This window comes from Bos javanicus, chromosome 27 (assembly GCF_032452875.1).
Source record: "Bos javanicus breed banteng chromosome 27, ARS-OSU_banteng_1.0, whole genome shotgun sequence".
Taxonomy (NCBI): domain Eukaryota; kingdom Metazoa; phylum Chordata; class Mammalia; order Artiodactyla; family Bovidae; genus Bos; species Bos javanicus.
In genome coordinates, this window is record NC_083894.1 from 35,606,590 (window position 1) to 35,634,095 (window position 27,506).

At 42.4% G+C, this 27,506-nt stretch overlaps 1 protein-coding gene across 3 annotated transcripts in view; it reads right to left on the reverse strand.

Annotated features, from left to right (window-relative positions):
- ZMAT4 (zinc finger matrin-type 4) overlaps positions 1 to 27,506 on the reverse strand; it is a 375,305-nt gene that overhangs the window by 125,988 nt on the left and 221,811 nt on the right. For all 3 annotated transcript variants that reach the window (XM_061404558.1, XM_061404560.1, XM_061404559.1), the window contains exon 5: positions 11,832 to 12,059. In XM_061404558.1, the coding sequence (XP_061260542.1) occupies positions 11,832 to 12,059 (228 nt within the window). The remainder of the gene's footprint in view (positions 1 to 11,831; positions 12,060 to 27,506) is intronic.

Consider the following 27,506-nt stretch of genomic DNA (forward strand, 5'->3'; position numbering starts at 1 on the left):
CTATTAAGCTTGGAAATTTCCTGAAGTCAAGGACCATGTCTTGTTCATTATTGCATTCCAGCATCGAGCATGGTAACATGTAACATATAATACACTTCACCTATGAAGTATTTGTTGAATGACTAGTGGATGAATAAATAAAGAGATTTCTCTTTTAGGTGACTCTATTCTAGCAAAGCATCAGTAGGACTGGATTTCTCCAATTTCATATAGCAGTTTCCGCCTTGGGCATATAGCCCTTCAAAAATTCCAGACACAGTTTACCAGAATTCCTACTGTTTCTTCCCTTACATTGACCTCCACTAGAAAAACCTTGGAGAAGGCAATGGCAACCCACTCCAGTACTCTTGCCTGGCAAATCCCATGGACGGAGGAGCCTGGTGGGCTGCAGCCCATGGGGTCACTAAGGGTTGGACACGACTGAGCGACTTCACTTTCACTTTTCCCTTTCATGATTTGGGGAAGGAAATGGCAACCCACTCCAGTGTTCTTGCCTGGAGAATCCCAAGGACAGGGGAGCCTGGTGGGCTGCCGTCTATGGGGTCGCACAGAGTCGGACGCGACTGAAGCGACTTAGCAGCAGCAGCAGCAGCAGCAGCAGGAAAACCTCATTTTCTTGGGGGAAAAGTTCTCATGTGATGATAATTTCCAGTAGCAGAATCTATTTGAAAAATAGATCAAAAGAGTAGGATAGACTATTTGTGTGTGTGCATTTTCCTTCCTGTATCTCAGTGCATTTATATACACAGGATACAGCAGAGATCTTCAGGGTAAAAGCTTTTCACAGTATTTCACTTGCCACCACCCTGCTGTGGCCTTCTTGAAGATGGGAGAATGTCTTCTTTTATATTCCAGGACAACGCCATCTTTATACGCCAGGATTTATCACAAAGCCTGGTATATGCTAAGTGTTCATTAAATATTAGTCAAAATAAGATAGTGAACAAAAATATCAGTAGGCAGGCTCTCCTTTGAATAAATCTGACAATTTTTTTTGTATACCTTAATCTCCGTTTTCACCATCCACTTTGATAGAATCTATCTATTGCAGAAAATTAGGTCTATCTGTAGCAGCTTTGAAAAAAATCAACACATGATTTTTTTTTTTTTTTTTGCATGGAGTTAAAGCTATCATTTTAGAAACAAAGAAAATAGTTTTCCACTTGTTAAAAAACAGGTTTCTCCTGTCTTTGCATCTTTGCACAAAGCATCCCTTATTTTGTCAAATGACAAAGCCCGACTAACAAAGCCCACAGCTATTGGAAGAGTCAGCATGGCAGATACATGTTCCTAGAACCTTAGGAAAACATTGTGCTGAGCTCTTACTAAATACTAGCCTAGTTCTGGAGCTTAAAGTAAACAATAGAGACCTTCAGTCAATACTGAGGAAGAGCCTTAGAGCACCAAGGAAGGAGAGCAGCTTCACATTGACACTGTCAGCTTCCTCGGGGTAGCCAAAACAGGCATCTAAAGAATACTTAAGTGACCTGGACTTTTGGTGGGTGTGTTTTGATGTTGTTTTTGCCCTTTTCTTGGTCGACATCTCAAAACCAAGGACGCTGGTTCCATGTGTCAAATTTAAGGCCGTTTCCAACGTATTGTCCCTACTCTGAAATTAGAAATGCAAGCCACTGTCTTTGATAAGTTTGCCCACAATGCATAAAGGGAGGCAGAATGATTCCTTTGGAACAACCAAGCTCATCTATTTTGGAAGCTAGTCAGTGATGATGAAGAGTTAACCCAGCTTCTTTAGACAGGGTCCCATCCATTAGAGACATGAAGAACAATAATGGACCAAAATCTGTCACAGCTGAAGAAAGAATGGCCCGATAGGATGTAAACAGACTGCCATGAGTGTTCATCAACTACATTTCTTGCTGGATTTGAGGGTGAACAAAAATTTCACTTATTATTCATATTACTCATTAAATTTCTATTTTTCCTATTAGTGTTCCCAAGGCCTTGCCAGGGTGTCTTTCAGAATTCTAATGCTCTGATCCCTCTTCATTTGACTGGGGTGGGGAAGGTAGAGTCTACTGAACCATGCAAAGAGAAATATGTGTTATCTTTCAGGGGTCCCATTTCTCCCCTCCGCCTGCTGGACCTCAGGCCCCTCAAGCCTTCACAGTGCCCTCTGCATCGATTCTATTTAGTTTCCCGGCCTCCTGAATCCCCCTACTCCAATCCATCACACAGCAATCCTCGGAAAGCACAGATGAAGCCAGTCATCTTCCTACTTAGAAAAAAAAAATGTCATGGCTAGCAAATAAAGTTCAGCTTTGCCTGACATGGAAGCTATTTATAATTTGGTTCCAATTTATCTTCTCAGCTTCATCTCACTCACACATCTAATTCCACTGAACTTGACTGCTAATGGTGCTCACACTTCTGCCACCCCTCTGCACCTTTAGTCACACTGGTCCTCTGTGCTCAAGAAACTGGTCATCAGTTTCCACATGTCCTGATGCTGACTCCAGGTTGGAAGTCATCATTCCTCTATTTTCAATTCTCCAAAACTTCGTACTGGTTTGGCTTTTAAGCTCTGTTTTTTGTTTTCATATTTTGTGTTATATTTACTTTAATAAACATATTATTTAGCTCTTCCCCTTGTTCTCAAGACTTTAAACTCTTTGAGGTGAGAGGATGAGTCACAGACATTTGAATATTCCATGTAATTTTAGGCACAGAGCCTGGTACATAATAGGTACTTAGTAAGCATGAATGAATGAATGATTGAATGAAAATGAATTCTTCCATATCACCCTATTTTTCCACACCAGTAGTATGACAGGAACATGAGCCATTTAAGCAGTTTAATTATCTAACCCAAAATGTGGGCTCTGAAGATCAGAGTGAGTCTAGATGCAACAGCTGAGGTGTCAAAACACATTAAAAATAATAATGCAAAAATAACCAGGTGTAATCTAAGCTGAGCATTTTCTTCTGGCACCTCTTCCCCTACCATTCAATTTAGAATTATGTTCTATAATTATCATATCTGCTTAAAGGTCCTATTTTCTGCTGATTCTCAACTAGATAAAATGCATACAGTTCTCCAAGATTGAAAATATTTCTAAGAGGAAAGAACTAAGGCTTTAGTTTTCACTTCTTAAATGGAATAAAAAGACACCTCACTTAACATAGGAATTTTTTTAATCAAAAATTCAGCACTGGGAAATGTTCAGTCATCCATCTGAGACCCACAATCCTGAGAGCACCAGAGAAAAGTGGGATTGCTTAACAAGTGTAAGGCCACTCAAGTGCGTGGCCACCACTCAGGACCTTCCATCAAGGATACATTGTTCTGGATACTGTAGGTGATGCAAAGAATAATAAGTCCATGAATGGGTTAAAAGTGAGGTAGGAGACAGACGGGCCCCTGGACTGGACAACTGGTGATTGATTGTCAAGTGGAGTAAAGCTGAAATTTTCTCAGCCAGACACTCCAGGGACAAAGCTAGAGGCAGAAGCTGAGCTCTGCTGAAGTAAAGAGATACGGTGCTCACTCCTGAGGTCAAGGAAAAAGTCCCTGTCTGCACATGCACAGAAGGCTTCTTGGGGGTCAAAAAGGGAGGAGGTGCCACCCCATAATAAGTGTGGGCATGCACCCACAGGCCTCTGTGGTGGGATCCATCTTAGCAAAAAGTTGCACATGCCTATTGGGGAGGGTCCTAGGCCCCGTCAGGAGTGAAAAGATGAAACAGGTATTAATAATTGGTCAAAGGTACACAAAGAGCCAGAAGGACTGTCCCATCTAAGTGATTTAAATCACCTCTTTACTGAGCTCCTCACTCGGAACGCCTGCTCTCCTCTCCGGATGTGTATTTCTGCCTAGCTTCCATCTTAAATAAACTGTTTCTCCGTGTGCTCTCCCATTTGTTATGCTGTGGCTCTAATAATAAACTCGTACCTGTTTTTTACAGTGTTTGCCTTGCTGAAATACTTCCACTTTCAAATGGGGAAAAAGAGCCAGGGCCGCTTTGCTTCTAGCCTCTGGCCCCTGGTGATCTTGCAGCTAGGATTCCTGGTTTTCATCCAGGCTACACAGGTTCAAATCCTGGACAGGGAATTAAGATCTCTCCTCGGGACTGCTTACTGCTGTCTCTCCGAGATCATAAGCATCATGGCAGGTAACACCAAATGCCCAGCCCACAGTTCACACTTCAGCAGAAGTTTCTGATGATATCTGGGTACCCAGCCTGGCCAGTTAAGAGTCAGTCGTGGGCAGGATTTGCCTCCACATGGAAGGGACAGCTGTCCACGGCTCTGGAGGACCAGCTGGCCTCCAAACTTTGTTGAATTCACATCCAATTCCTTTCTCATTTTTTGCCTTTACTGATATCCTCCCTGCCACTGCTTCGGTTTGTTCAAGTTGATGCAATTTCTCATTGGATTAAATTAGAAGCTTCCCAGTAAAAAATTCCCTGCCTCCCAATCACCTCCCTTCTAATCCAGCTGCCTTGTTGCTGTCTATAGACATCTCTTTCAAAACCACAAATACAAACATGTCATTTTCATGACAAAGGTCTAAGTTACTCCCGATAGCCCTCAGGGTTCCGTATTCGACTGTCACGGTGATCTGACTTTCTCTGGCCACTTCTCCCATTAACCCTAAATGTGGCCTTAAGCTCCTCTCACTTGGTGCTCCTCACCAGCCCTGAGACAATCACTGTTCTGAATTTTTTTTTTTTTTCTCATCATAATTTATTTGGGGCTTACCAGGTAGCACTAGCGGTAAAGGACCTGCCTAAAATGCAGGAGATGTAAGAGATCAAAGTTCGATCCCTGGGTTGGGAAGATCTCCTGGAGGAGGATCCCACTCCAGTATTCTTGCCTGGAGGATCCCACGAACAGAGGCGCTTACAGTCCACGAGGTTGCACAGAGTCGGACACGACTGAAGCAACTTAGCACGCAGCAGGCAAGCTGCAACCACCCCACACATCTCCTCCAGGGGGCGCTGCTGTCCCTGGTTCCCATGGTTCCCTGGTTCTCTGTGGGGATTCCATCTTCTGCCTGGAGCGCAGCACTAGGTGGCCTGACCTGCACATCTTTCAGTATCCTTCAAGGCTCTCTTGATCCCAGGGTACATTCCCAGGAATGACAGGAGCAGGACCTGTTCTTCGACAGAGGGAAGAGCCTGTGACCCACAGTGGAAGTGAACCAAGCCCTAAAGTATAGAAAGGTGAGACATAGGGTTCTCACTACTTATCTTATACACAGTATCAATAGTGTACACGTATCAGTCACCATCTCCCTATTCATCCCAACTCCTCCCCCACTTGATGTCCATGTTTGTTCTCTATGTTGTCCATTTCTGCTTTGCAAATAAGTTCACCTTTACCATTTTTCTAGATCTATTAATGCACTGATATATGGTTTTGTTTTTACCTTTCTGACTTACTTCACTTTGTATGACAATTTCTATATCCATCCATATCTCTGCAAATGGCACAACTCCGTTCCTTTTTTTTTAATCACTGAGTATTGTTCCACCACACACACACACACACACACACACACACGTACACACCACATCTTCTTTATCCATTCATATGTTGATATTCATCTAGGTCGGAGAAGGCAATGGCACCCCACTCCAGTACTCTTGCCTGGAAAATCCCATGGATGGAGGAGCCTGTTAGGCTGCAATCCATGGGGTCGCTAAGAGTCGGACACGACTGAGCAACTTCACTTTCACTTTTCACTTTCATGCATTGGAGGAGGAAATGGCAACCCACTCCAGTGTTCTTGCCTGGAGAATCCCAGGGACGGGGGAGCCTGGTGGGCTGCCGTCTATGGGGTCGCACAGAGTCGGACACGACTGAAGTGACTTACTATAGCATAGCATTCATCTAGGTTGCTTCCATGTCCTAGCTATTGTAAATAATGCTGGAATAAATATTTGGGGTGCGTGTTTTTTTTTAATTACAGTTTTCTCAGGGTATATGCCCAGAAGTGGGATGGCTGCATCTTACATTATCTCTATTTTTAGTTTATTAAGGAGCCTCCATACTGTTCTCCATAGTGGTTGCACAATTTACATTCCCACCAACACTGTAGGGGGGACCCTGAGGAAAGGTGGAACATTTGAACGCACAAGGAAGATGAGCTGCAAACACCTATGTGCACTTAGAATAAATCACAGCTTCTTCCAACAACCTGCTAGGATCTACGCAGTGTGACCTCACCTAAATCCAGTCTCACTTTTTACCCCTCTCCTGTCATTAGCTTCAGGCCCTCTGCCTACCACAGGACCTTTGCATCTGCCAACACCTCTGCTTGAAGGAGCAGGTGCTTTATGTTGGGATCCTTCGCCTCCTTCACAGGTCACAGTTCAACATATCAGGTTCTCTGCGTGGCTGTCACTAACCTTCCCATCTAAAGGAAACTACCGCCCTCCCATTCGTGCTTGTCATCAGCTAAACATATTTTGTTTCCTGCTTCTTCTCAAGATAGGAACCTTATCTTCTCATTCCCTGCAGTATTTCCAATACTTCATGCCTGGTACCTAGCAGGTATTCAGTGTTAGTGGAATGAAGTGGGAAAGAAATGAAAAAGTAAAAGAAGGCGTCAAAGAGGAAATACAGAAGTGACAGATAACCAGCTGTCTGTTTCTAAAATCTGGACCTCGAGTCACTGATCAGAAGGTCTGGGTCCATCATCTCACAGGGAGACTGGGTGCCCCTAAAACAGCTGGAAACTCCAGTAATTAATAATTTGGCTCCCAAGTCTCTGGAATCCCCAAAGGTATTGGAGTGGCCATGCCCTAAGGGAGAATGGGTGTCAGATGAATAAAGGATTGTTGAAAACTCACATGGAGATGCTTAAGCAACCTGCCCTGTCTCTGTCAGTTCCACCCATGACATCCATCAAGTCCTGGGCAGAGGACCTCAGAGAAACTATTTTCTGTTGATCTGGTTCTCGTGAGAACAGGCAGAAATCTCTGTTAGATTTGTTTAAAACAAAATCCATGACTTGACGTGTTTTTTGTACATATTAATTCCACCTGTGGGTGAGATGTTTTTCACTCCAAAGTCAACAAGTGTGCAATTTGTCACATGGGTCAGTCATTTGCCTGCATTATGACTATTGTGGTTTAATAGTGTCCACGTGTTCTCTCATAACCCTCTCTTCAGGGACAGAGGTGAATTCCCTACCACCACTTGAACAGTCACTGGCATTGACTTCTAGGGCTTCCCTGGTGGCTCAGTGGTAAAGAAACTTCTTGCCAATGCAGGAGACCCAAGAGACATGAGTTTGACCCCTGAGGTTTGGAAGATTCCCCTGGAGAAGGAAATGGCAGCCCATTCCAGTATTCTTGCCTGGGAAATCCCATGGACAGAGGAGCCTGGAGGGCTATACAGACCACGGGATTACAAGAGTCAGACACGACTTAGCAACTAAACCACCACCATCACCATTGACTTCTAGCCTATAAAAAGCAATGGAAGCAAGACCACGTGACCTTGGAGCATCCTAAAAAGAATGGCCTCCACTTGAGGCTCCATGGGAAGCCAGTAACCACAGTGTGGGCACCTTCAAAATTACTGGGAGAGGCCCACGAAGAGAAAAACCGAGGTCTCCTGCATCACATGAGTGAGTCACCTTATATTTCTTTTTTAATTTGACTCTTGAAACTGACATGTCACTGTCTCCTTGGATACAGTTACATGAGTTTTGACAAACAGACACATACAGCCACATAGCCTTATCAAGATCCAGAAAGTTCCATGACCCCAAATGCCCTCTTGCGGTCCCACTGTAGTCGACTCATTCCCCTCGCCCCCAGGGACCAGCAAGCACTACTCTGCTTTCTGTAATGGAATGAACCACCTTTCAAAGCAGAACCACAGCCCAGGCTGAAATCTCAGCTACACAGGGATGAGAAATCTCAAGTCAGGATCACCCAGTCAAGCCACTCCCAAATCGCCCCCTGGAAACCTTCGGAGATAATAAAGGTCTACAATTTTTTAAGCCACGAAGTTTTGAGGTAACTGTCACACAGCAATAGCTGCACTGTTTGCCTTTGGAAACTCTTCAGTTTTTTAACCTAGAGTGCTTTTCCTTCTTAGAGAAGCCCCCAAGCTCAAGGCCCCTGCCCAGGTACCCTAGGTGACCTGAAAGTGGAGGAAGGTCACTGAATGATATGACCAAGCTCGTCTTGTTTTGTTGTTCAGATGCTCAGTCATGTCTGACTCTGCGACCCCATGGATTGTAGCCTACCAGGCTCCTCAGTCCATGGAATTTTCCAGAGACGAGTACTGGAGTGGGTTGCCATTTCCTTCTCCAGGGGACCTTCCCAACCCAGGGATTGAACCTGGGTCTCCCGCATTGCAGGCAGACATTTTACTGTCTGAGCCACCTAGACTTTCCTAATTCAGTAATGTCTGCTTGCCAGACATTATTTAAGAAAATGAACAGCCAAGACATAGGCTAAGACAAAATATTCATAATGGGTATATTTGTATTGATAATATATGGACACCTTCCACTTACTACTCAGTAATAAAAAGGCAGGCAACCAATTTTTTTTTTAATTGGCAAAAGACATGAATAGACAATTCACAAATGTAGATATACAAATGACCAACATTTAAAAATGTTTGACACTATTAACCTACAAGGAAACACAAATTAAATTCATAGTGACATGCTCTCCTACACCCACTAGAATGGCTATTATTTGAAAGACAAATGTGGTGAGGATGTGGAATTCATGTACATTGCTTTAGGGTGTGCAAAATAATGCAGCTACTTGGAAAACATTTTGGCAGTTTCTTATACAGTTAAAAATGCACCCAACTTATGACCCAACAATTGTACTCTGAGATATTTAACAACAGAAGAAAAAACATCTGTCAACAACAAAAATAATGTTCAGGAAAGCTTTATTCAACATACCACCCGCCCCCCACCCAAAAAAAGAGAGATGAATGCATAAGCCAAATGCAGGATTTCTGTCTAGAAGAAATCCACTCAGTGATAAAGAGCAAGAAGCTACTTGCTTTCTATGCAACCAGTGGATCCATTTCAAAGCAATATCAGAAACTCGATCCAGAAACATGCATACTTTCCATGGTCATTTATACAAAGTTTTAGAACAAGCAAAACTAAGCTATGGTGAACCAAAGAAGAAAAGTTGCTGGGAATCTGGAATGGGAGGTTAGGGTTGACTGCGAAGGGGTACATGGCAACGATGTCATGATGGAAAAGGTATGGATGTTAATAGGAGTGTGGGTTACACAGGTATTTGCATGGTTAAAATTCAATGAACTATATAACACAGTATCTCTGCATTTCACCATATATAAAATATATGTCATTTTTTTCAGTTAGACAAAAAAAATCATAAGTAATTTCTTGTAAAAATATTCAATCGGGATCCTTTTAGACATGAAAGTGCTGTGTTTAAAATGCAGAATTTTCAATGATTTATTTAAATCCTGCTTTCTCTATTTATTCATTCATCCAGCAATCATTGAGTACCTACTCTGTATCTGTCACTGTTCTAGGTGTTTCTGAACATATCAGTGGGCAAAACAGACATGGAACCCTGCTTTTAAGTTGCTAACAGTCTATAGGGGTAGGGAGAAATCAGGAAAACCAAATTAAATGGGTAAATGTGGTGTCTAAAATCTGAGAAGTGCTAAGAAAGAGAGAAAGCCTGTGACGTTGCCATGTCATCCTCTAGATGCTTGACAACGTTTTTTAAAAAGTCATAGATATGCCTGTGTTTACTGATTCGCATTTTATCCTTTGTTAATTGATGGATCACGCACTAGAAGATTTCCAGAAATAGCAGACAGTGCGCGTGTGTGTGTTTTAAAACTTGCTGGGTTATCATCATTGCTTTATTCCCCAAGCTTTTGCAATATTTAATGCCTGAAAGCATATATATCAAGATGTCACCTGGGGTGAGTAGAAAGGTTGGTTTCAAGGACACTGTGTTCAATGCAAATCCCATTTCGTGTGCTACTGAGTCAGAATCACACTGAGTTATCAAGTCCTGGAGCAGCTCTTTTTGTCTTCTGTATAAAAAGACCAGCCACTCAAATGTTACAGAATTCAGACACCCAAGTCATTAAGATGTGGTTGTACATAAAAGAGGCAGCCCTGATAATTCAAAACAGACAAGAAGAATGTGCTCTAGGAATCATTCTTCTCCAAATCATAGAATCTGGCACAAAACATAAATAAAGCCCTCTTTTTCTCCTTCGGTGCCTGCCATGAAGGAGTCACTGAGCAGACTTGTTATCTGCCAGGAACAGCGAGTTGTGGAGAGGCCTTCAGCTAAAAAATACTCCTCCTGTATTTTTTAACAAGGCAGAGACTGAGAACACAAGTAATTCCCCAACAGACAGCAACAGGACCAACCATTCAAAAGCATCTGCGATGTGATTATCCAACACACCAAAATATTAAGCTCCATGCTGGTTCTCTTTAGCTACAAGACCTACACAAAAATAAAGTGGTTTTGCTCTTTGCTCTTATTTCTTGTTTTTAATCATGTATCTTGGAAAACTCAGTCTCTCATCAGGCTCCATAGATGTCCTAATGGACCTCCGATCTTAAATCTATGCCGTATCACAGGATTCCTCCATGACAATGTGTTTATTTGTCAGTTACCTCTTACGCACTCCTCTCTTTTACCAGAATGTGCATGGTTCTGCTCAAAGGGAATGCCTTCTCATCTGTTAAAATGCCACCCACATTTCTAGTTCCAACACAAGTCCCTTTCTTTAGTGAAGTCTTCCCCAACCAACACAGTTAGAAGTGACCCGTTCTTCCTCTCAGCTCACTCAGCATGATCTTCTATTCCACTTATTTGATCTAGACATGTTCTGGGTTCATCCTCTTAGAGGCTCATAGCCCAATCAGAGTGATAAGAATTGTAGGCTCCACAAACCAAACCCAATTTAAACCCAGGTTGCATTCTCAAAAGTGATTTGCAAATTCTGTTATTACAGTTATGAGGATGGATGATCCCCAGGTCAGTCCCTAAAAGAGTATCTAACCCATTAAATATCTGAGATACAGTAGAACACCCTTTGTAGAATTATGTTTCTGAGAAAATGCACTTCTACTTCTACAAGGCCAACATCAGCTGATCAAAACTGTGTAGGTGATCCAAAACTGCTTGAGTGGTCGCTGACGATCCAATACTCTACTAGGTCCCACAGATTGCTTTCTGGCTTCCTTAGGAATCCATAGGACTGATCCTCATCCTATGACTTACAAGTCTCCACTTCACAGCTTCTGTAAAATCTCACATGGACTTCTAATGCTCTGTGGTTTCCCAGCAACAGACAATATGTGTCAGGTGGGGGAATGGAAGGAGCCAAGCACTGGTCCACAGCACTGTCTTACCTCAACTTCCTAACATGCATGCAAAGGTCTTGGGCTTACTTCAAGCCATGAAATAGAGTCAACAGTTGGCTTTGTTTCAGCTGACTTCATAAAAGCACACAAATTTAAAACAAAGATAATGGCATTTGGCCTTTGTTGCATCTGCTCCCTTACAATTCAGGTACAAAAGCATTTATTTGATAAGGTGCTTAAAGATAAGGCAGAAGGAAAAACTCTGGTTCACGGATGGACAGCTCTGATCTGAAACACAGTCAATCAAAATCTGACGACCCTAAATACTTTGAAAGAAAGGAGATGGCAAAATGTAATTTTATGTCCATTTCCGTTTTCTTCTATTGTTTTTGGAGAAGCCTAGAATTGTCCTTAGTAAGCAAAGCGATAAGAAGAATCATCCTAATTTGTGAAAACACCACCCTTTCTCAGAAAGCCCAGTTCCATGGCAAAAATTAGAAGTTTCTCTTACCTCTTAGTTCGCCCATATCCAGAGTTGTCCCCAGCTGCTCTAACAAAGCAACTCTTGCCGCATTCTTTTTGTGCTTCTTACCATCGTAATGCTGCTGGGCCATCAGAGGATTGTTGAACCAGGCTGCACAGAGTCCACAGTATCTGTCTGAATCTCTTCTTTGATAGGGAGATGGAACCACTGGAGCAGTGTCCACCCTCGGAGGTTTAAGTGAGCTCAGAGGCGTGGCTGGGGAGAAAAAAAACCGGAGAGAACCACAAGCCAGGTTAGTCCCTTCCTGAGTGCATGCCTCCTTGGTAGCTGAAGATGGAAGAGTCTCACGTTCATTCTAGAGCTCAATAATCCAAGAATTGGGGAAAGCGCATGAAAGAGAACAGAAAAGACCTTGACTGAAGAATCTTGAGGGCCAGGGTATCATTAACAGCCAAGAAGGCCGAAGCCACTTAAAGCCATTTACTTCATGAGTGTGCTTCACGGACTGAAAACACCAACATCACCTGTAGTTTATTGAAGATGCAAATTTCAGGCTCAGCCCTGGACCACTGGATGAGAGCGTACATTTATGAGAGCTTCAGGTGACTCATGCAAATTAAATTTGGAAAGCACTGAATTAGGATTCAGTGGTCCTCATCCTTGACGGAGCGTTAGATCACCTGGGAGGGGTTGAACATTTTGCTTTTGAACCTGGGCTACAATTAAAAGTTCCTAGTTTACTGCGGTCAGAGATTGCAGTCTGTTATGGTTTCATCTGATAGTTCGGGAGACCACTCTTTAGGAGGAAAGAAAGGTTCTGTTTTTGTTTTTAAATAAACTCTTGGAGGTCAAGAAATGATTTATTAACCAAAGCCAAAACTTCAAGTAAACATTGAACAATCAGGACTTGAAATGAATGAATTAGACATCTGTGTGCTATAAATGGATATAACTAATAAATAAGGGATTTGCCAAAGTGATAGAAGCAGATCCATCAGTTGCATAGATTATATCAATTGACAAAGTCATGCTAATTTTATTATCAGTTACTATGTTTATTGTGAGAGGTTATTTTCAACCCAAATCTGCTAAAATAGAAGTTGAAAGTACAATATTTTTTTAGACCAAAAGACAAACACTATAGAGCAGATGTTGCTTATCTAAACTGAAAAGATGGGACTATCACTATTTTGAGATACACAGCCTCAGCTATTAGCACATTCCATTGTGAGCTTACAGTTATTTTGGGTTCAGGGAGGGGAAAAAAGAATCTAACTTGTAAGGGTTTACTAACAGAAAACATAATTAACTTTTTTAATGCATTACAACATTGAGTTGCTTGCATCTTTTCAATAACTATGAGTTGGATTATTGTCCTTCTCAGATGATGGACTTCGGAGATGTCAAAGTTTTTTTTTTTTTCTTTTTAAAAATAGTTATTTATTTGCCTGGACCAGGTCTTAGCTACAGAATGTAGGATCCAGGTCACCAACCAGGGATCAAACCCATGCCCCAGATCTTCCATGCAGAATGTAAAAATAATGCAAATGAACATTTATGCAAAACAGAAACGAATTCACAGTCTCAGAAACAAACTTGCGGCTACTAAAGGGGGACTGGAGGGACAAATGGGATTCATACACGCAAATTACTACACGTGAAACAGATAAGCCTCAAGGATTTACTGTACAGCATGGGGAATTATACCCAATATCTTCTAATCATCCAAAATGGAGTATACTCTGCAAAAATACTGAATCATTATGTTGTACAACTGAAACTGACACAAATTTGTAAGTCAACCATGTCTCAATAAAAGACAAATAATTGATATACAAATAAATACTTGCAAAAGGACATTTTAATTCAGAAAACGTCTGCATGTCACAATACCTAGAGAACCTTTTGGACCTACCCAGAGATTTCACCATTGGGGAAGTTTTTAGCTACTCTGGATGAAACCGAGTGGTATTATTTCTATAGGGGCTTACGAGAAATAAGACGTCTCTTAAAAGCCTCATTGCCAGACTTAGTAATACATCACCCGGTGATGATAAAACTCTAGCTGGGGCTGTACCGCTCCTGCAGGCACGCAGAATCACTCTGCTCTGACTTAGAAATGCTAATAAAAGCTACAAATATGCAATTGACCTGTAATATGAAAGGACTTCTATCCACTTTTCTGAAGGAAATTGGATCTTTCTTCCAAAGTCTCCAGCATCTTTATCAATTTCTGAGGATTTATGGCCATCTATGGTTTTGGATAGACATGAAAAACGTATCAAATGTTTGCAGTCTGAATGGATGCTGACTCGTGAAGCATAATTTGCTTTTCTGTAAACTGGACCCTAAAAAACATTTCAGAATTGATTTTATCAATTGATACCTTACATACCACATTCTGGCAGGAGCGACACACCATAGAATTTTCATCAAATAAGATAGTCTTATCTTGTGCATAAGAAAGTAGTTTAATGTTGCATTTGCGTGGGAGCTTCTTCTCTTTAATAATCCTACCATCCTGGTACAGACCCAGAGTTTAATTTTTCTTACGCCTCTATGTCTAACTGTCTTCATCAATCGAAACTAAGTTTATATTCCCTATGTGTGTGTTAGTCGCTCGGGTTGTCTCCAACTCTGCAAAGTCAGAACTGTTACCACACCAGGCTCCTCTGTCCATGGGATTCTCCAAACAAGAATATTGGAATGAGTTGCCATTTCCTACTCCAGGGGATCTTCCCAACCCAGGGACTGAACCTGGGTCTCTCACATTGCAGGCAGATTCTTTACCATCTGAGCCACCAGGGAAGCCCATATCCCCTACAGGCAAACAAAGGCAGTAGCTGGGAATGAAAACAGCTTTGACTCAAAATTGGAAATCAAAGTGGAATTGGACCCCCACCACTCCTGAACTGAGTGACCTTCAGCCAATCTCTGATGCCTCTGGTCTCCACAAGGGTCTCTCTGCATATTTCAGAGACTACAAATAAGGCATCTTTTTCTGGAAATTTTGCATTCAAAAAGGAAGCCATTTTCCTCCGATTCGTTGATCACAGTATCCAAACCCTCAATGTGGCTTTTGGCAGGGTACCAGTGTATCTGTGACTGAGAGGGTTCCCAAGACATGGGGCTTTCAGAGTTAAAATGGGAAAGTGAAGTGAAGTGAAAGTCACTCAGTTGTGTCCGATCCGTTGTGACCCCATGGACTATACAGTCCATGGAATTCTCCAGGCCAGAATACTGGAGTGGGTAGCCTTTCCCTTCTCCAGGGGATCTTCCCAACCCAGGGATCGAACCCAGGTCTCCCACATTGCAGGAGGATTCTTTACCAGCTGAGCCACAAGGGAAGCCCATAATGGGAAAAGATCTGAGCAAACGGGGATGAGTTGATCACCCTAGTCTCTGGGATCAGACCGGATTTAGCATCCCACTGGAGAAAAGAATTAAAAAAAAGTTCAGAAATAACTGCTTAGGAGACTAGAGCAGGTTTTCTTTCAACCAAGCAGAGAGGATCCATTGATAGTTCTCAAAGGCTTACCCGCTAGATCGCTAAGTGGGTGTCCTTTGCCAGAGAAGGCGGTAACACAATCTCCAGGAAATGGGGTAATGGTGTTCTCACTGACCTGTCTGCCTTCTGGTCCAGAGTCACACGAAGACCTTCAACCCCCACACCCATCCAAGTGAGGCTTCACTAACATCTCTTAGTTCCGACACTTTGTCTCTCTCTTCCTCTCTTTCTTCTTTTTTCCTCCTTTCCTCCTTTTCTCTCTCCCTCTTTCATTCATTCTCACAAAGAATTTAGGGGCTTACAAAGAATTTAGGGGCTTTTGAAATAATTCTGTAAATGGATGCATTTAAAAACACGGTGGTTTTCTACCAATTGAAAAAGACACACACACCTCAATGTTCACAGCAGCATTATTTGCAACTGCAAATACACGGAAGCAACCTAAGTGTTCATTGACAGATGGACAGATAAAGAAGATGTGGTACATATATGTACAATGGAATGTTACTTAGCCATTAAGAGGAATGGAATTTTGTCATTTGCAGCAACATGGATGGTCTTCAAGGGCTTTATGCTAAGTGAAATAAGTTAGACAGAGAAAGACAAATACTGCATGATATCATTTATATGTAGAATCTAAAAAAATACACTAAACTACTCATGATAACAAAAAAGAAGCAGACTCACAGATACAGAGAATGAACCAGTGGTTACCGGTGGTAAGGAGGAAGGTGTGATACAGGGCAGGGTGTGAGAGGTACAAATTATTTGGTATAAGACAGGCTCAAGGATATATTGTATAATATGGGGGAAATAGCTAATATTCTGAAATAACTAAATGGAAAGCAACCTTTAAAACTTGTATAAAAATTTAAAAAATAATAAAGTCCATAATACATTCCCCCAAAAAGTATGTGCTTTTCTTACTTAAGAGTTTTTGTCCACAATACTAAGTCTTCCAAGTTTTGTGATATTATGCAGTTTATTCTGTCTGCTGTTGTATTGTTTTTTAAATATTTGAGCTGTCCCCAAATCCAGCTTGACCAATGGGGCAGCTTGGAGCTCGGGAGATACATCAGCCAGTGCAGGACTCCTAATTAATAAGCCGAAAAGGAGATGGCAGCGATCAGCTCTCCTGACTTGAGACCCAGCACCGTATTTCAATGTCAACTAGTTTCCAGTGATGGCAAGGGTGCTACAGGCCAAATACTAACAGATAAACTTCAGAGTCAGAACACATTTCCCAGGCTTCAGCATCTGTTCTCAGTAGGGATTATTTGCAAATATGCATGTTCTCTTAAAATATTTTCCTAATTTCCAGGCCCTATGATAAACTGCCTTTCCTCTCTCTCTCTCTCTCTCTCTCTCTCTTTTCCTATCCTAAACCAAATTCGTGACAGGAGGAATTCTTCTTCAAGTATCACTGTTTTTTGCACACGCTGTTGACAGTTCAGTGTGACCAGGTCACTTAGTGCCTGGCTGAAAAGCAGCGGTCCTTACACAGCTGTCCCTACACAGCTTAGCCCAACAGTCCAGCCCCTTCTGCAGGTAAATGCCTCAACTCCATGCAAACTGTGCAAAGTTGGGGCTCAAAATGTAGATTCCCTTTGTGCCTCTCACAGAGGACAGCATCCCCTTGTAGGTAGTAAATGCTCAATAAACATGTGATGAATAAATGAAGAAAAGAACTAGTAAATTTCAGTTAATATCAACTTTCGTGTTTTAAAAAATGCCTTATGATAGCTAAATTTAAAATCTCTGATAATTTCATTAAACTCACTTTATAGGATTAAAAACAAGTTAGATATTCATAAGTGGAATGAATTAAATAAATTGTGGCTCTCTACACTCTGAAATGACCCAGGTTCGATCCCTGGATCAGGAAGATCCCCTGGAGAAGGAAATGGCAATCCACTCCAGTATCCTTGCCTGGAAAATCTCATGGACAGAGGAGCCTGGTGGGCTGCAGTCCATGGTGTCACAAAGAGTCGGGCACAACTAAGTGACTAAAACTTACTCACACTCTGAAATACAGCAGTCAAAACTATGTTTTAGAAAAAATACTTAAAAAAAAAAGAAAAAATACTTAGAGACCTGGAGAAATGTGCAGGATATAATATAAATGAAAAGACAGAAATTACATGGGGGATGTAAACCAAATTACTTATTAAATTATGCACATAGACATATAAAACTATGAAGACTAGCAGGCTATAAATAAAAATCTTAGGCAATGGTTATTTTTAAGTTGTGGATTATGGATGATGTGGTTTATACTCATGGATATATAACCCTTGATGCGGGGAAAATCATTTTTATTTTTCATCTTATATAGAGGCCACATTTCATGCTAACTTGTTTTAGTGCAAAGTCCAGAAAATGGTGCTTAGGGGACTTTTGGTGCCACAATCAGGTAGTAAATTAAATCTCACAAGATATTTATTGCAATGATTTATTCATTAATTTATTTTTGAATGGGGGGGGATGGGTTGGGTGAAAGCTGACTCAGAATATGATGGAAAAGCTCCAGCTTCTCCCACAAAGGTACTGGGTGACTCCTTTCCCACTACAGCCAGTTCTGAAATGGCTCTCATGATTTAGACAAAATGAAGCATCTCTCTTCCTTCTCATCTGATATGTTAGGAAGTGAATATTGCTCTCTGAGGCTGCAAGACAGAATAGAAAAATCCATGTGCTATTTCTTAGATGCCATGAAGAAAATTAAAGAACACTATCAAATATCCCATATTCCAAAGCACGTGCCATTAAACACTTCCTGAGAATAAACAAGGATGAGGGTGACTTACCAGAACCATCATTCCGATTCAGTTTTGTATCAACAGTCTGAGTATAATCAGCCTATTAGCAAGAACTGCTTCCTCACCCACACTGCATTCATAGATCATCAGTCTCCATTAATATCCTATTCATAGATCATTGATTTTCATTAATATAGGATAATTCCCTCTAGTTCAGTCACTGATTAGGTTCTAAATATCTTAAGTATTCCTGTTTTCTGCAGAATCCTAATCTTTGAAAATAAGCCATTAAATAGAACTTCAGAGGAGATAAAAGCCCTTTTATAACTTTCTCATGTTGCTTGACAAAAGACTGCTAGGGCTATGATATGCCACATTCTTCTAGACATTGAGATAAGGAGGGCAGAATGTAAGTTTCATGAGGACAGAATCTTTATCTATTTTGTCCGCTGACATATCCCAGGTGCTCAGAACCAGTGCGTGAAGAATGAGGGGGGAAATGTCTTCTCCACTGAGCTATTTATTTAAGAGAAGGAATCACATTTTACTTTAGGACAGGGGTCCCTTACCTCCAGGATCTAATGCCTGATGGTTTGAGTAGACTTGATGTAATAATAATAGAAATAAAGTGCAAATAAATGTAATGTGCTTGAATCATCCTGAAACCAAGCCCTAAGCTGTGTCCATGGAAAAATTCTCTTCCGTTAAATCACTCCTTGGTGCCCAAAATGGGGCTTCCCAGGTGGCACTAGTGGTAAAAGAACCCACCTGCCAGTGCAGGAGATGTAAGAGACGTGGGTTCGATCCCTGGGTCGGGAAGATCCTCTCGAGGAGGGCATGGCAACCCACTCTAGTACTCTTGCCTGGAGAATCCCATGGACAGAGGAGTCTGGTGGGTTATGGTCAAGAGGGTCACAAAGAGTCAGACACGATGGAAGCGACTTAACGCACACACACTTTCGGACTTTGCTAGGATGACATAGCACCCTCTCTGTTCCAGACTGATCTTAAAACGTTCTGCTGCATTGTGGGTACAGTACACTCAAGGCATTCGGTCCTCAAACACTATTCAGTTATTCCCTCTGAGTTCAGTCTCAGAATCTTTAGTTATGGCCCCCATTCTCAAACTCTGTGCAGAGGTACCCTGGACAAGGCGGTGAACAAACAGGAGAGCCCATAAGATCTTTTACAATCCTAGAAGGCATAGTGAATCCATCAGACCCCATGGGAACCTCTACCTCCAGGTAAAATTCACAGTTTTCAGCGTGAGATGCTACCACCCTTTCCATGCGCTCCACAGTCCCAGGAAGCTGGACTTCTGGAGGCTTCCGTGTACCTCCAATCCATCCAACCAACCAATGAGGAACAGGGAATACAGTTGACAGCATCCAGTCTAATTCTAAGATTTGAGAAGTCACACGGTGTCTGACAGGCAAATGCACCCATGAGTCAGTGTGGTTATTTGAGGATAAAGTGCAAAGTTAAGACTTCGTTCAATGTATGCGCATTACTTTTGCACATGGCTGAGAAGTCATTAGGACATAAATACTCATTAAGTTGTTTGGACCCGAAGAGTTATGACATCATCCGGCTGTATTCTTTGCTTATTGCTTAAGCAAGAATTAATGACCGGCTAATTGGACGCTGCTTGAAGTGCCTCTCCTCACAAATCTCAGACAAGAGGCAGAGTCAGCTTCCCCAAGAGGGACTCTTGATACACTGCCACCCCCCACCCACCCCCAGCAGGTGCCATTCTTAGAGTCGTGAGCAAGAGAGCATCACCCAGACCATCGTGGGTACAGTGAGAGAGGGTGGGCGGGTCACTGAGCCTGGGAACAGATACCAACTCCTGCTCTTTTCATTCTGCTGTCGTCCCCAGCATCACCTAATCCATACTCCATGCTCAAGGGGTGGGCATGATTTACTTATCCAGAAGCATCAGCTATGCAACCAGGGAGCCAGCTTCCTGGGATCGTTTCTTATAGCCTATGAATATTTATAGAGGATTAAAAGATGAGAAAAGTGATCCGTGCCAGAAGCACAGCGGAGATAAAGCGCCAGCTAAGTTTAGAGGAAGACGGAGAAAGAGGGTAGGTAGCCTTTTGGCCTGGGCTGGAGGGAGGCTGAGACTTTAGAAGTCATTTTAAAGAAGTTGTTGCTGATACTGTCCCCCGAGGAGAACACATGCATGTACGCTTTCCTCCTTCACCCTCAGCCAGCATCCCCCGTGCCCACAAGGGGATCTCCTGGCTTCCCCGTCCAGCCTCAGCTATGAGCTTCCTTAAGTCCACATTCCTAAAAGGAACACTGATCACAACAACTCAGAGTTTGCAAGTTATGAAAATTGCCACTGCTTTGTATTTATTTTTCATTTATTTTTACTTGGAGGATAATTGCCTTGCAATGTTGCATTGGTTGCTGCCGTACGACAATGTGAATCGGTTGTTGTCGATCAGTTGCTTGGTCATGTCTGACTCGGTGAGAGACCCCAGGCTTCCCTGTGCTTCACTGTCTCCCGGAGTTTTCTCAAACTCAGGTCCATCGAGTCGATGATGCCATCCAACCATCTCACCTCCTGTCGGCCCCTTCACCTGCCCTCCATCTTTCCCAGCCTCAGGGTCTTTCCCAATGAGTTGGCTCTTCGCAACAGGTTTAAGTGTACATAGATTCCCTCCCTCCCATCTCAGCCCTCTAGGTCATCACAGAGCACTGGGCTGGACTCGCCGCGCTATACAGCAACTTCCGGCTAGCTGTTTTATACCTGGTAATGTGTATGTTTCAATGCTGCTCTCAATTCCTCCCACCTTCTCCTTCCCCTGATGTATCTACAAGTCTGTTCTCTATGTCTGTGTATTTAAAACTTTGGATATTAGCTTTGCATATATTTTGCATGTATCTATTTGGCTAATCCAAATTGATGCTTTTGAACTGTGGTGTTGGAGAGGACTCTTGAGAGTCCCTTGGTCTGAAAGGACATCCAACCAGTCCATTCTAAAGGAGATCAGCCCTGGGTGTTCTTTGGAAGGAATGATGCTAAAGCTGAAACTCCAATACTTTGGCCACCTCATGTGAAGAGTTGACTCATTGGAAAAGACTCTGATGATGGGAGGGATTGGGGGCAGGAGGAGAAGGGGACGACAGAGGATGAGATGGCTGGATGGCATCACTGACTTGATGGACATGAGTTTGAGTGAACTCCAGGAGTTGGTGATGGACAGGGAGGCCTGGCATGCTGCGATTCATGGGGTCACAAAGAGTCGGACATGACTGAGTGACTGAACTGAACTGAACTGAACTGAAACAATCTAGAAATAAAAGTACTTTGTATTAACTACCACTTAGAAACTGCTTGGTCTGTGCCCTTGGGAGTCAGTTCTATAAACCTCAAAGTAACCCAAGAACTTCCAGAGGTCAGACTGTGACACAGACGGGGCTCTTTGGCTCCATCACATGACTTGCCCTCCAATACCTGGATCAAAAGAATCCAGAATATCAAAAGCTAAAGCAAGAAGGTTTTCCAGCCCCAATTAGTTTCAGGACCACAGACTTATAGCACTGCTTCTTGTCTTGGACAAAGGTTGGTGGACAGAGAATGAGGTTTTAGGCTGGATGAGACTTTGAAGGGAAATGTTAGAAAATCACCAGGCAATCCAGTTTTCCTGAGCAAAGAGAAGCCTACTCAGAGCCTGAATTGATTACATGTAAATGACATCACCCTTACGGCAGAAAGCAAAGAGGAACTAAAGAGCCTCTTGATGAAAGAGGAGAGTGAAAAAGCTGGCTTAAAACTCAACATTCAAAAAATGAAGATCATGGCATCCGGTCCCATCACTTCATGGCAAGTAGACGGGGAAACAAGGATTTTTGGGGGGCTCCAAAATCTCTGAAGATGTGACTGCAGCCATGAAATTAAAAGATGCTTGCTCCTTGGAGGAAAAATTATGACCAACCTAGACAACACATCAAAAAGCAGAGACATTACTTTGCCAACAAAGGTCCATCTAGTCAAAGCTATATGGTTTTTCCAGTAGTCATGTACGGATGTGAGAGTTGAACCATAAAGAAAGCTGAGCACCAAGAATTGATGCTTTTGAACTGTGGTGTTGGAGAAGACTCTTGAGAGTTCCTTGGACTGTGAGAAGATCAAACCAGTCTGTCCTAAAGGAAATCAGTCTTGAATATTCATTTGGAAGGACTGACACTAAAACTAAGCTCCAATACTTTGGCCACCTGATGTGAAGAACTGACTCATTGGAAAAGACCCGGATGCTGGGAAAGATTGAAGGTGGGAGGAGAGGGGGAAGAGAGAGAATGAGATGGTTAGATGGCATCACTGACTCAATGGGCATGAGTGTGAGCAAGCTTTGGGTGTTGTTGATGGACAGAGAAGCCTGGCGTGCTGCAGTCCATGGGGTCATAAAGAGTCAAACATGACTGAGTGACTAAGCTGAACTGAACTGCTCATCCATAGTCATTCCTTTAACCATGGTTTTGACCACAAATTGCACACTTCATATCCAGATAGACACAGCCTAAAGGGAATGCATGAGAGAGAACAGAATGATCTCAACTGAAAACTTTCTACAATTTAAGAGGGTGAAGCCTCTTAAAACTTGCTACTCTGAGTGTGCTCCATGGATCAAAAACATCAACATCGCCTGGTAGTTTATTGGAGATGGAAATCTCAGGTACAATCCTGGGCCACTGGATGAGAACATTCATAATGTATGAGAGCTTCAGGTGACTCATATGCAAATTAAATTCTGAAAGCATTGAATTAGGATTCAGTGGTTTTCATCCCTGTCTGAGGGTTAGAATCACCTGGTTGAACACTTATGCACTCTAGGTCACACTGTAGGCCAATTAAATCAGAATCCTTTGGCTCAGGGCTGAGCATCAGTAGGTTTCAAAGTTTTACAAACTGCTTCCAGTCTGGGGTCAGGGCTGGGAACCATGGGACTGGAAGGACACCATCTGGCTTGGACCCTGTGTTCACCTTGACCTTACCAAGACCGTGTGAGCCCTTGTCTCAACCATTTGACTATAACTAGCACCATCTTTCCCTTGAGATCTACGGCACCATGCTGGCCCATCTTTAATTATTTTTAAGTGGCATCTTGTCCAATGACATGTAGAATTCAGGAGCTTAGAGCCAAGACAGAGCGTTCCTGGCTTAGCACAAGGTCTCCCAGGACATCTTTCCAACCCCCTCCTGTCAGAGGGGAGGTGGACCATGCACTGGATGCCCTTTGGGCAGATTTACTGCAGATGTTAGGGCTTCCCAGGTGGCTCAGTGGTAAAGAATCTGTCTGCATTGCAGGAGACACCGGAAACATGGGTTTGATCTCTGGGTTGGGAAGATCCCCTGGAAAAGGAAATGGCCACCCACTCCAGTACTCTTGCCTGGAGAACCCCATGGACAGAAGAGCCTGGCAGGCTACAGTCCATGGGGTCGCAAAGAGTCAGACGCAAACGAGCTGCACAAGCACACACCACAGATGTTATTTTTAAAATAAACGTCCTTTCCCCTTCCTTTTCAAATGAACAGATTTGATTTAATAAATTCTAAAATTATTTTAAGTCTATGGCCATACCACCCTGAATGTACCTGATTTCCGCTGATCTTGGAAGCTAAGCAGGATCAGGCCTGGTAAGTACTTGGGTGGGAGAATACCTGGGAATACTGAGTGCTGTAGGCTTTTTTTTTTTTTTTAAGTAAATAATAAAAAGTTTATGAACTATTATATTTTGCTGCATTAATTCTACAGAATTCCATGTATCTTTTTAAACAAATTAAAGAGATAATAGGAATGGAAAAAAAATAACATGGCTTTTAAATGAAATCCAACAACAACTCAGGATGGAGTTTTTGATTATACAAAAAATGATGCTAATGGTTCAACCTCATATTATTATTGTGAGGATTCAAAGTACCTGCTTGGGGGAAAAAATACTTCCATGGTGGTCCAGTGGCTAAGACTCCATGCTCCCAATCCAGGAGTCTCAGGTCGGATTCCGGGTCAGGGAACTAGATCCCACATGCTGCAACTAAGTAGGACCCAGTGCAGTCAAATAAATATTTTAAAAGAAAAACATTTATGTCCAAAAAAAAACCCTGCTTAATAAACATCAGTTCCCCAGCATCCCGGCCATAAGGAAAACTAAGACTGGAACTCAGATGTCCTAACCCTGGCTCTGTGGTTTCCCACGGCCCTGCACCGCCTCTAGTTCTGCCAGGCTGGTCTACAGCCTGGCCCAGCAAGGACCAGGCACACGGTGAGCTTGAGGAAGGGCAGAGTCACGTGAGAATAAGCTCCTTTCGCGGTAATGAAATGTTCATATAGCTTGTCGTAAGTTTCCGGTATCACAGTAAGTGGTGTATGTTGTAGAATTATACGTTAAGAGCCACAGAGCTGGCTTAAAGAAGAACAGTGTATGAGGGATTACATACACCGTTGCTGTATGTAGATGGATAAAGGATCTGGAATGGCCAGACCAGAAGAAAGGAGGCTAAAGACTGAATACCTCTTGAGACTCATCAAGGATGATGGCCTTTGGACTGATGGCCAGCTATTTCCCAAATCTGCTCAAGAAGTGAAATGGACTGAGTCTGGACAGTGGGATTTTGGAAGAGAGGCAGCTTAAATGAGCTCATGTCTGATGCCTGATGTGAAGCACGCTTCCCGCCCTAGGATGAGTACCTGAAGGAGATTTCCAGAATGTGAGCATCATCAATATCCAGTGTTGGGGGATGCCAACAATGGGACAATCATGCCAAACAGTGGGACTTAGAATGAAATGGAATCTTACTGGAAACAGATAGATGGATAAGATGCTAAATCCAGATTCTGTGACTTTCTAGGTATAACTAGCCTTTGAATGAAACATAAGACTTTTTTTCAAAAATCAAAATTCTTCCTTTTTCTGCATTCCCATTCTATATTCTAATTACTGCACATAGTTCACTTGACATTTCCCAGCAAGACACTCTCCGTGAATCAATAGATTTTAGGTTTGTTTATATAGTCGGGTTGGGTACATCTTTCTTTCTTTTCTTTTCTTTTTTTTTCTTTTTTTTTAATTGGAGAATAATTGCTTTACAATGTTGTGCTAGTTTATGATGTACAAAACATGAATCAACCATAAGTATACATATATTCCCTCCCTCTTGAGCCTCCCTCCCACTCCCCATCCCACCCCTATAAGTCATTACAGAGCATCGAGCTGAGCTCCATGAAAAAAGCGAAATTCTTGAATAGTAAATCAACAGAGTTATATATATACATCTTTCTTTATGACTTATTTTGACTAAAAATCAGCTGCCTTGGGTGATAAGAAAGATCAAGAAAAACATTGCCAAAGTTAGTTTTTGCTTCCCTGGCCCATTAGCATTCTTCGTCTATTAGTTTTACTGTCTAAAAGTGAAAGTCCAAGTATTAACATTTCATCCATTCTATTGATGGAAAAGCAAAACGAAGGTGTAACGATTTGCACTCTGCACTAATCAAGATGTAATTACAGTAAGAATTCACAAGGAGGCCTTTAACCCAAGACTCTTGCTTCCAACTAAGTGACTCCAACAGGTGGGACAAAGTGGCCATCACGCCTTCCAGTGACCCAGGGCTGTTGGCTTCCAAAGACCTTTGTATATTTCAGGTTCGAGAATAGCGCTTGGGACTCTGAGGTCATGTTTTTAGCCAGTATCACTAACAGTGGCTGTACTCCTTCAACATAGCCAACATTCTCTAGAAAAACTAGATGGATTAACAATTAAAACCACAAACTGTGTGCCCAACAGACCACAGAAGAAGGTCCCTTAACAGCAAACCCTAGACAAGAGAAGCCGCTTCTCTGAAGGCTGGTCATACAGTGAGAAAGCATGAAATGTTATCTCTCTGTTTTCAGATGGGGAAACTTGGTGTCTAGATCACATGATTTATAGCACAGGATAATCTGTAGAGAAACTGTCTATTTTCCTATAGACCACCTCCTGATAAGGAAAGGTGCTTTTCTACCACATTCCAGCAAGAGAGATAAGCCTGAAGTATGATTTTTCCCACCCCCATGAGAGAAGGGGCACTGCATTTATCCTGGGCTGTCTGAGAGGTAAAAGGATCTGAATGTCAGAGGGGTGGGTCCCATGTCAGGACAGGAACTGCTACTTAGGGATTAGGAAAAAAGAGGGCTGTACATATGGATAGAGACTGGGGTGTCCAAGGTGGCTGGACCTCCCCTGGGAATGTTCCATAATGGGACTACGGTCATTGCTTCAAAAGCCTAGCTTGGCACAGAGGGATTGAAACCACCAAGGAAACGCATTGACCTGGAGGAAAACACCAGGCTAGAAGAGGAGAGACAAGTGAGACCCACATCTGGGAAAGCCCCAGGTCTTCATCTTGAACCCGTGGAAGCGAGAATCCAGCAGCCTCCTGGTGATCAGAAAGCTATCAGGCTGAGGGATCTCTTTGTGGGTCCCCCACATGTCTCTAGGGCCCTGTATGGCCCTAAAGAGAGGGTACCCCAAAGAATGACCAAGACTGGCCTTTTCCTCTAGCTTCAAGGCTAGAGGACACACGTCAGATAAATTGATTTCTTAAATATAAAGAAATATAATATTTATTGCACTCAAGTGCTAGCCAGTAATTCATACCCATTGCATCTGTTTATTGCAGAAACCAAGCTGAGTGTTAATCAAGAGTTTTAAGGCTGATTTTAAACTATATAGATATTTGAGAAGATAAGAGTACAGTTTGGGACATTTACGACCAATTATTTCAGGTAGAATGTTTACTGTACAAGTACCTTCTCAATCTCATCAAGCAGACGGTTTTAGGGTTCTTATCCTTAGTCGATTATGAAGAGTTGCCGCCCGAACATCTCTCGCTCATAGTTTCCTGAATCATGATGCATTCCATATACAGATGCTAAGACCTGAACATGTCTCCTACTGACCGTTTCAGAGAAAGCACAGGAAATTGGTTATTTTATTGTTCTACTGTATTCTTTCCTAAAAATGTGTCAAAGAACACTTTCTGGAATAAGGGTATAACCACATCATAAAAGCTGCTGATATCATCAACCATCTTCTACTGCTATTAGATTACCTAGAGGAGAAAAGTGAGTTTGGGATATTTAAAAAGATTTGTGAAAATTAGCTAGGCAGTAGCCTCATTGTCGAAATCTTTAATTCTATCTAATCATCAACCTGTTGTTTTATTGGCCATCAAATATAAAATAAAAAGACAGTAGCCTCAATCGAATCACTGTTCCAGGCCTCATATGATCCACTGTACAAAAGCATGGCCAGAAGAATTTGGCTCACCTCCCATTGCTAATTCATTCAAATCTAATTTCCCATAGAGAAGCCAACGACCTGACTGGTGCAATTTCTCCTGGTTCGATTTCTCCCTGATCATTCTCCAGACCAGGGAATGA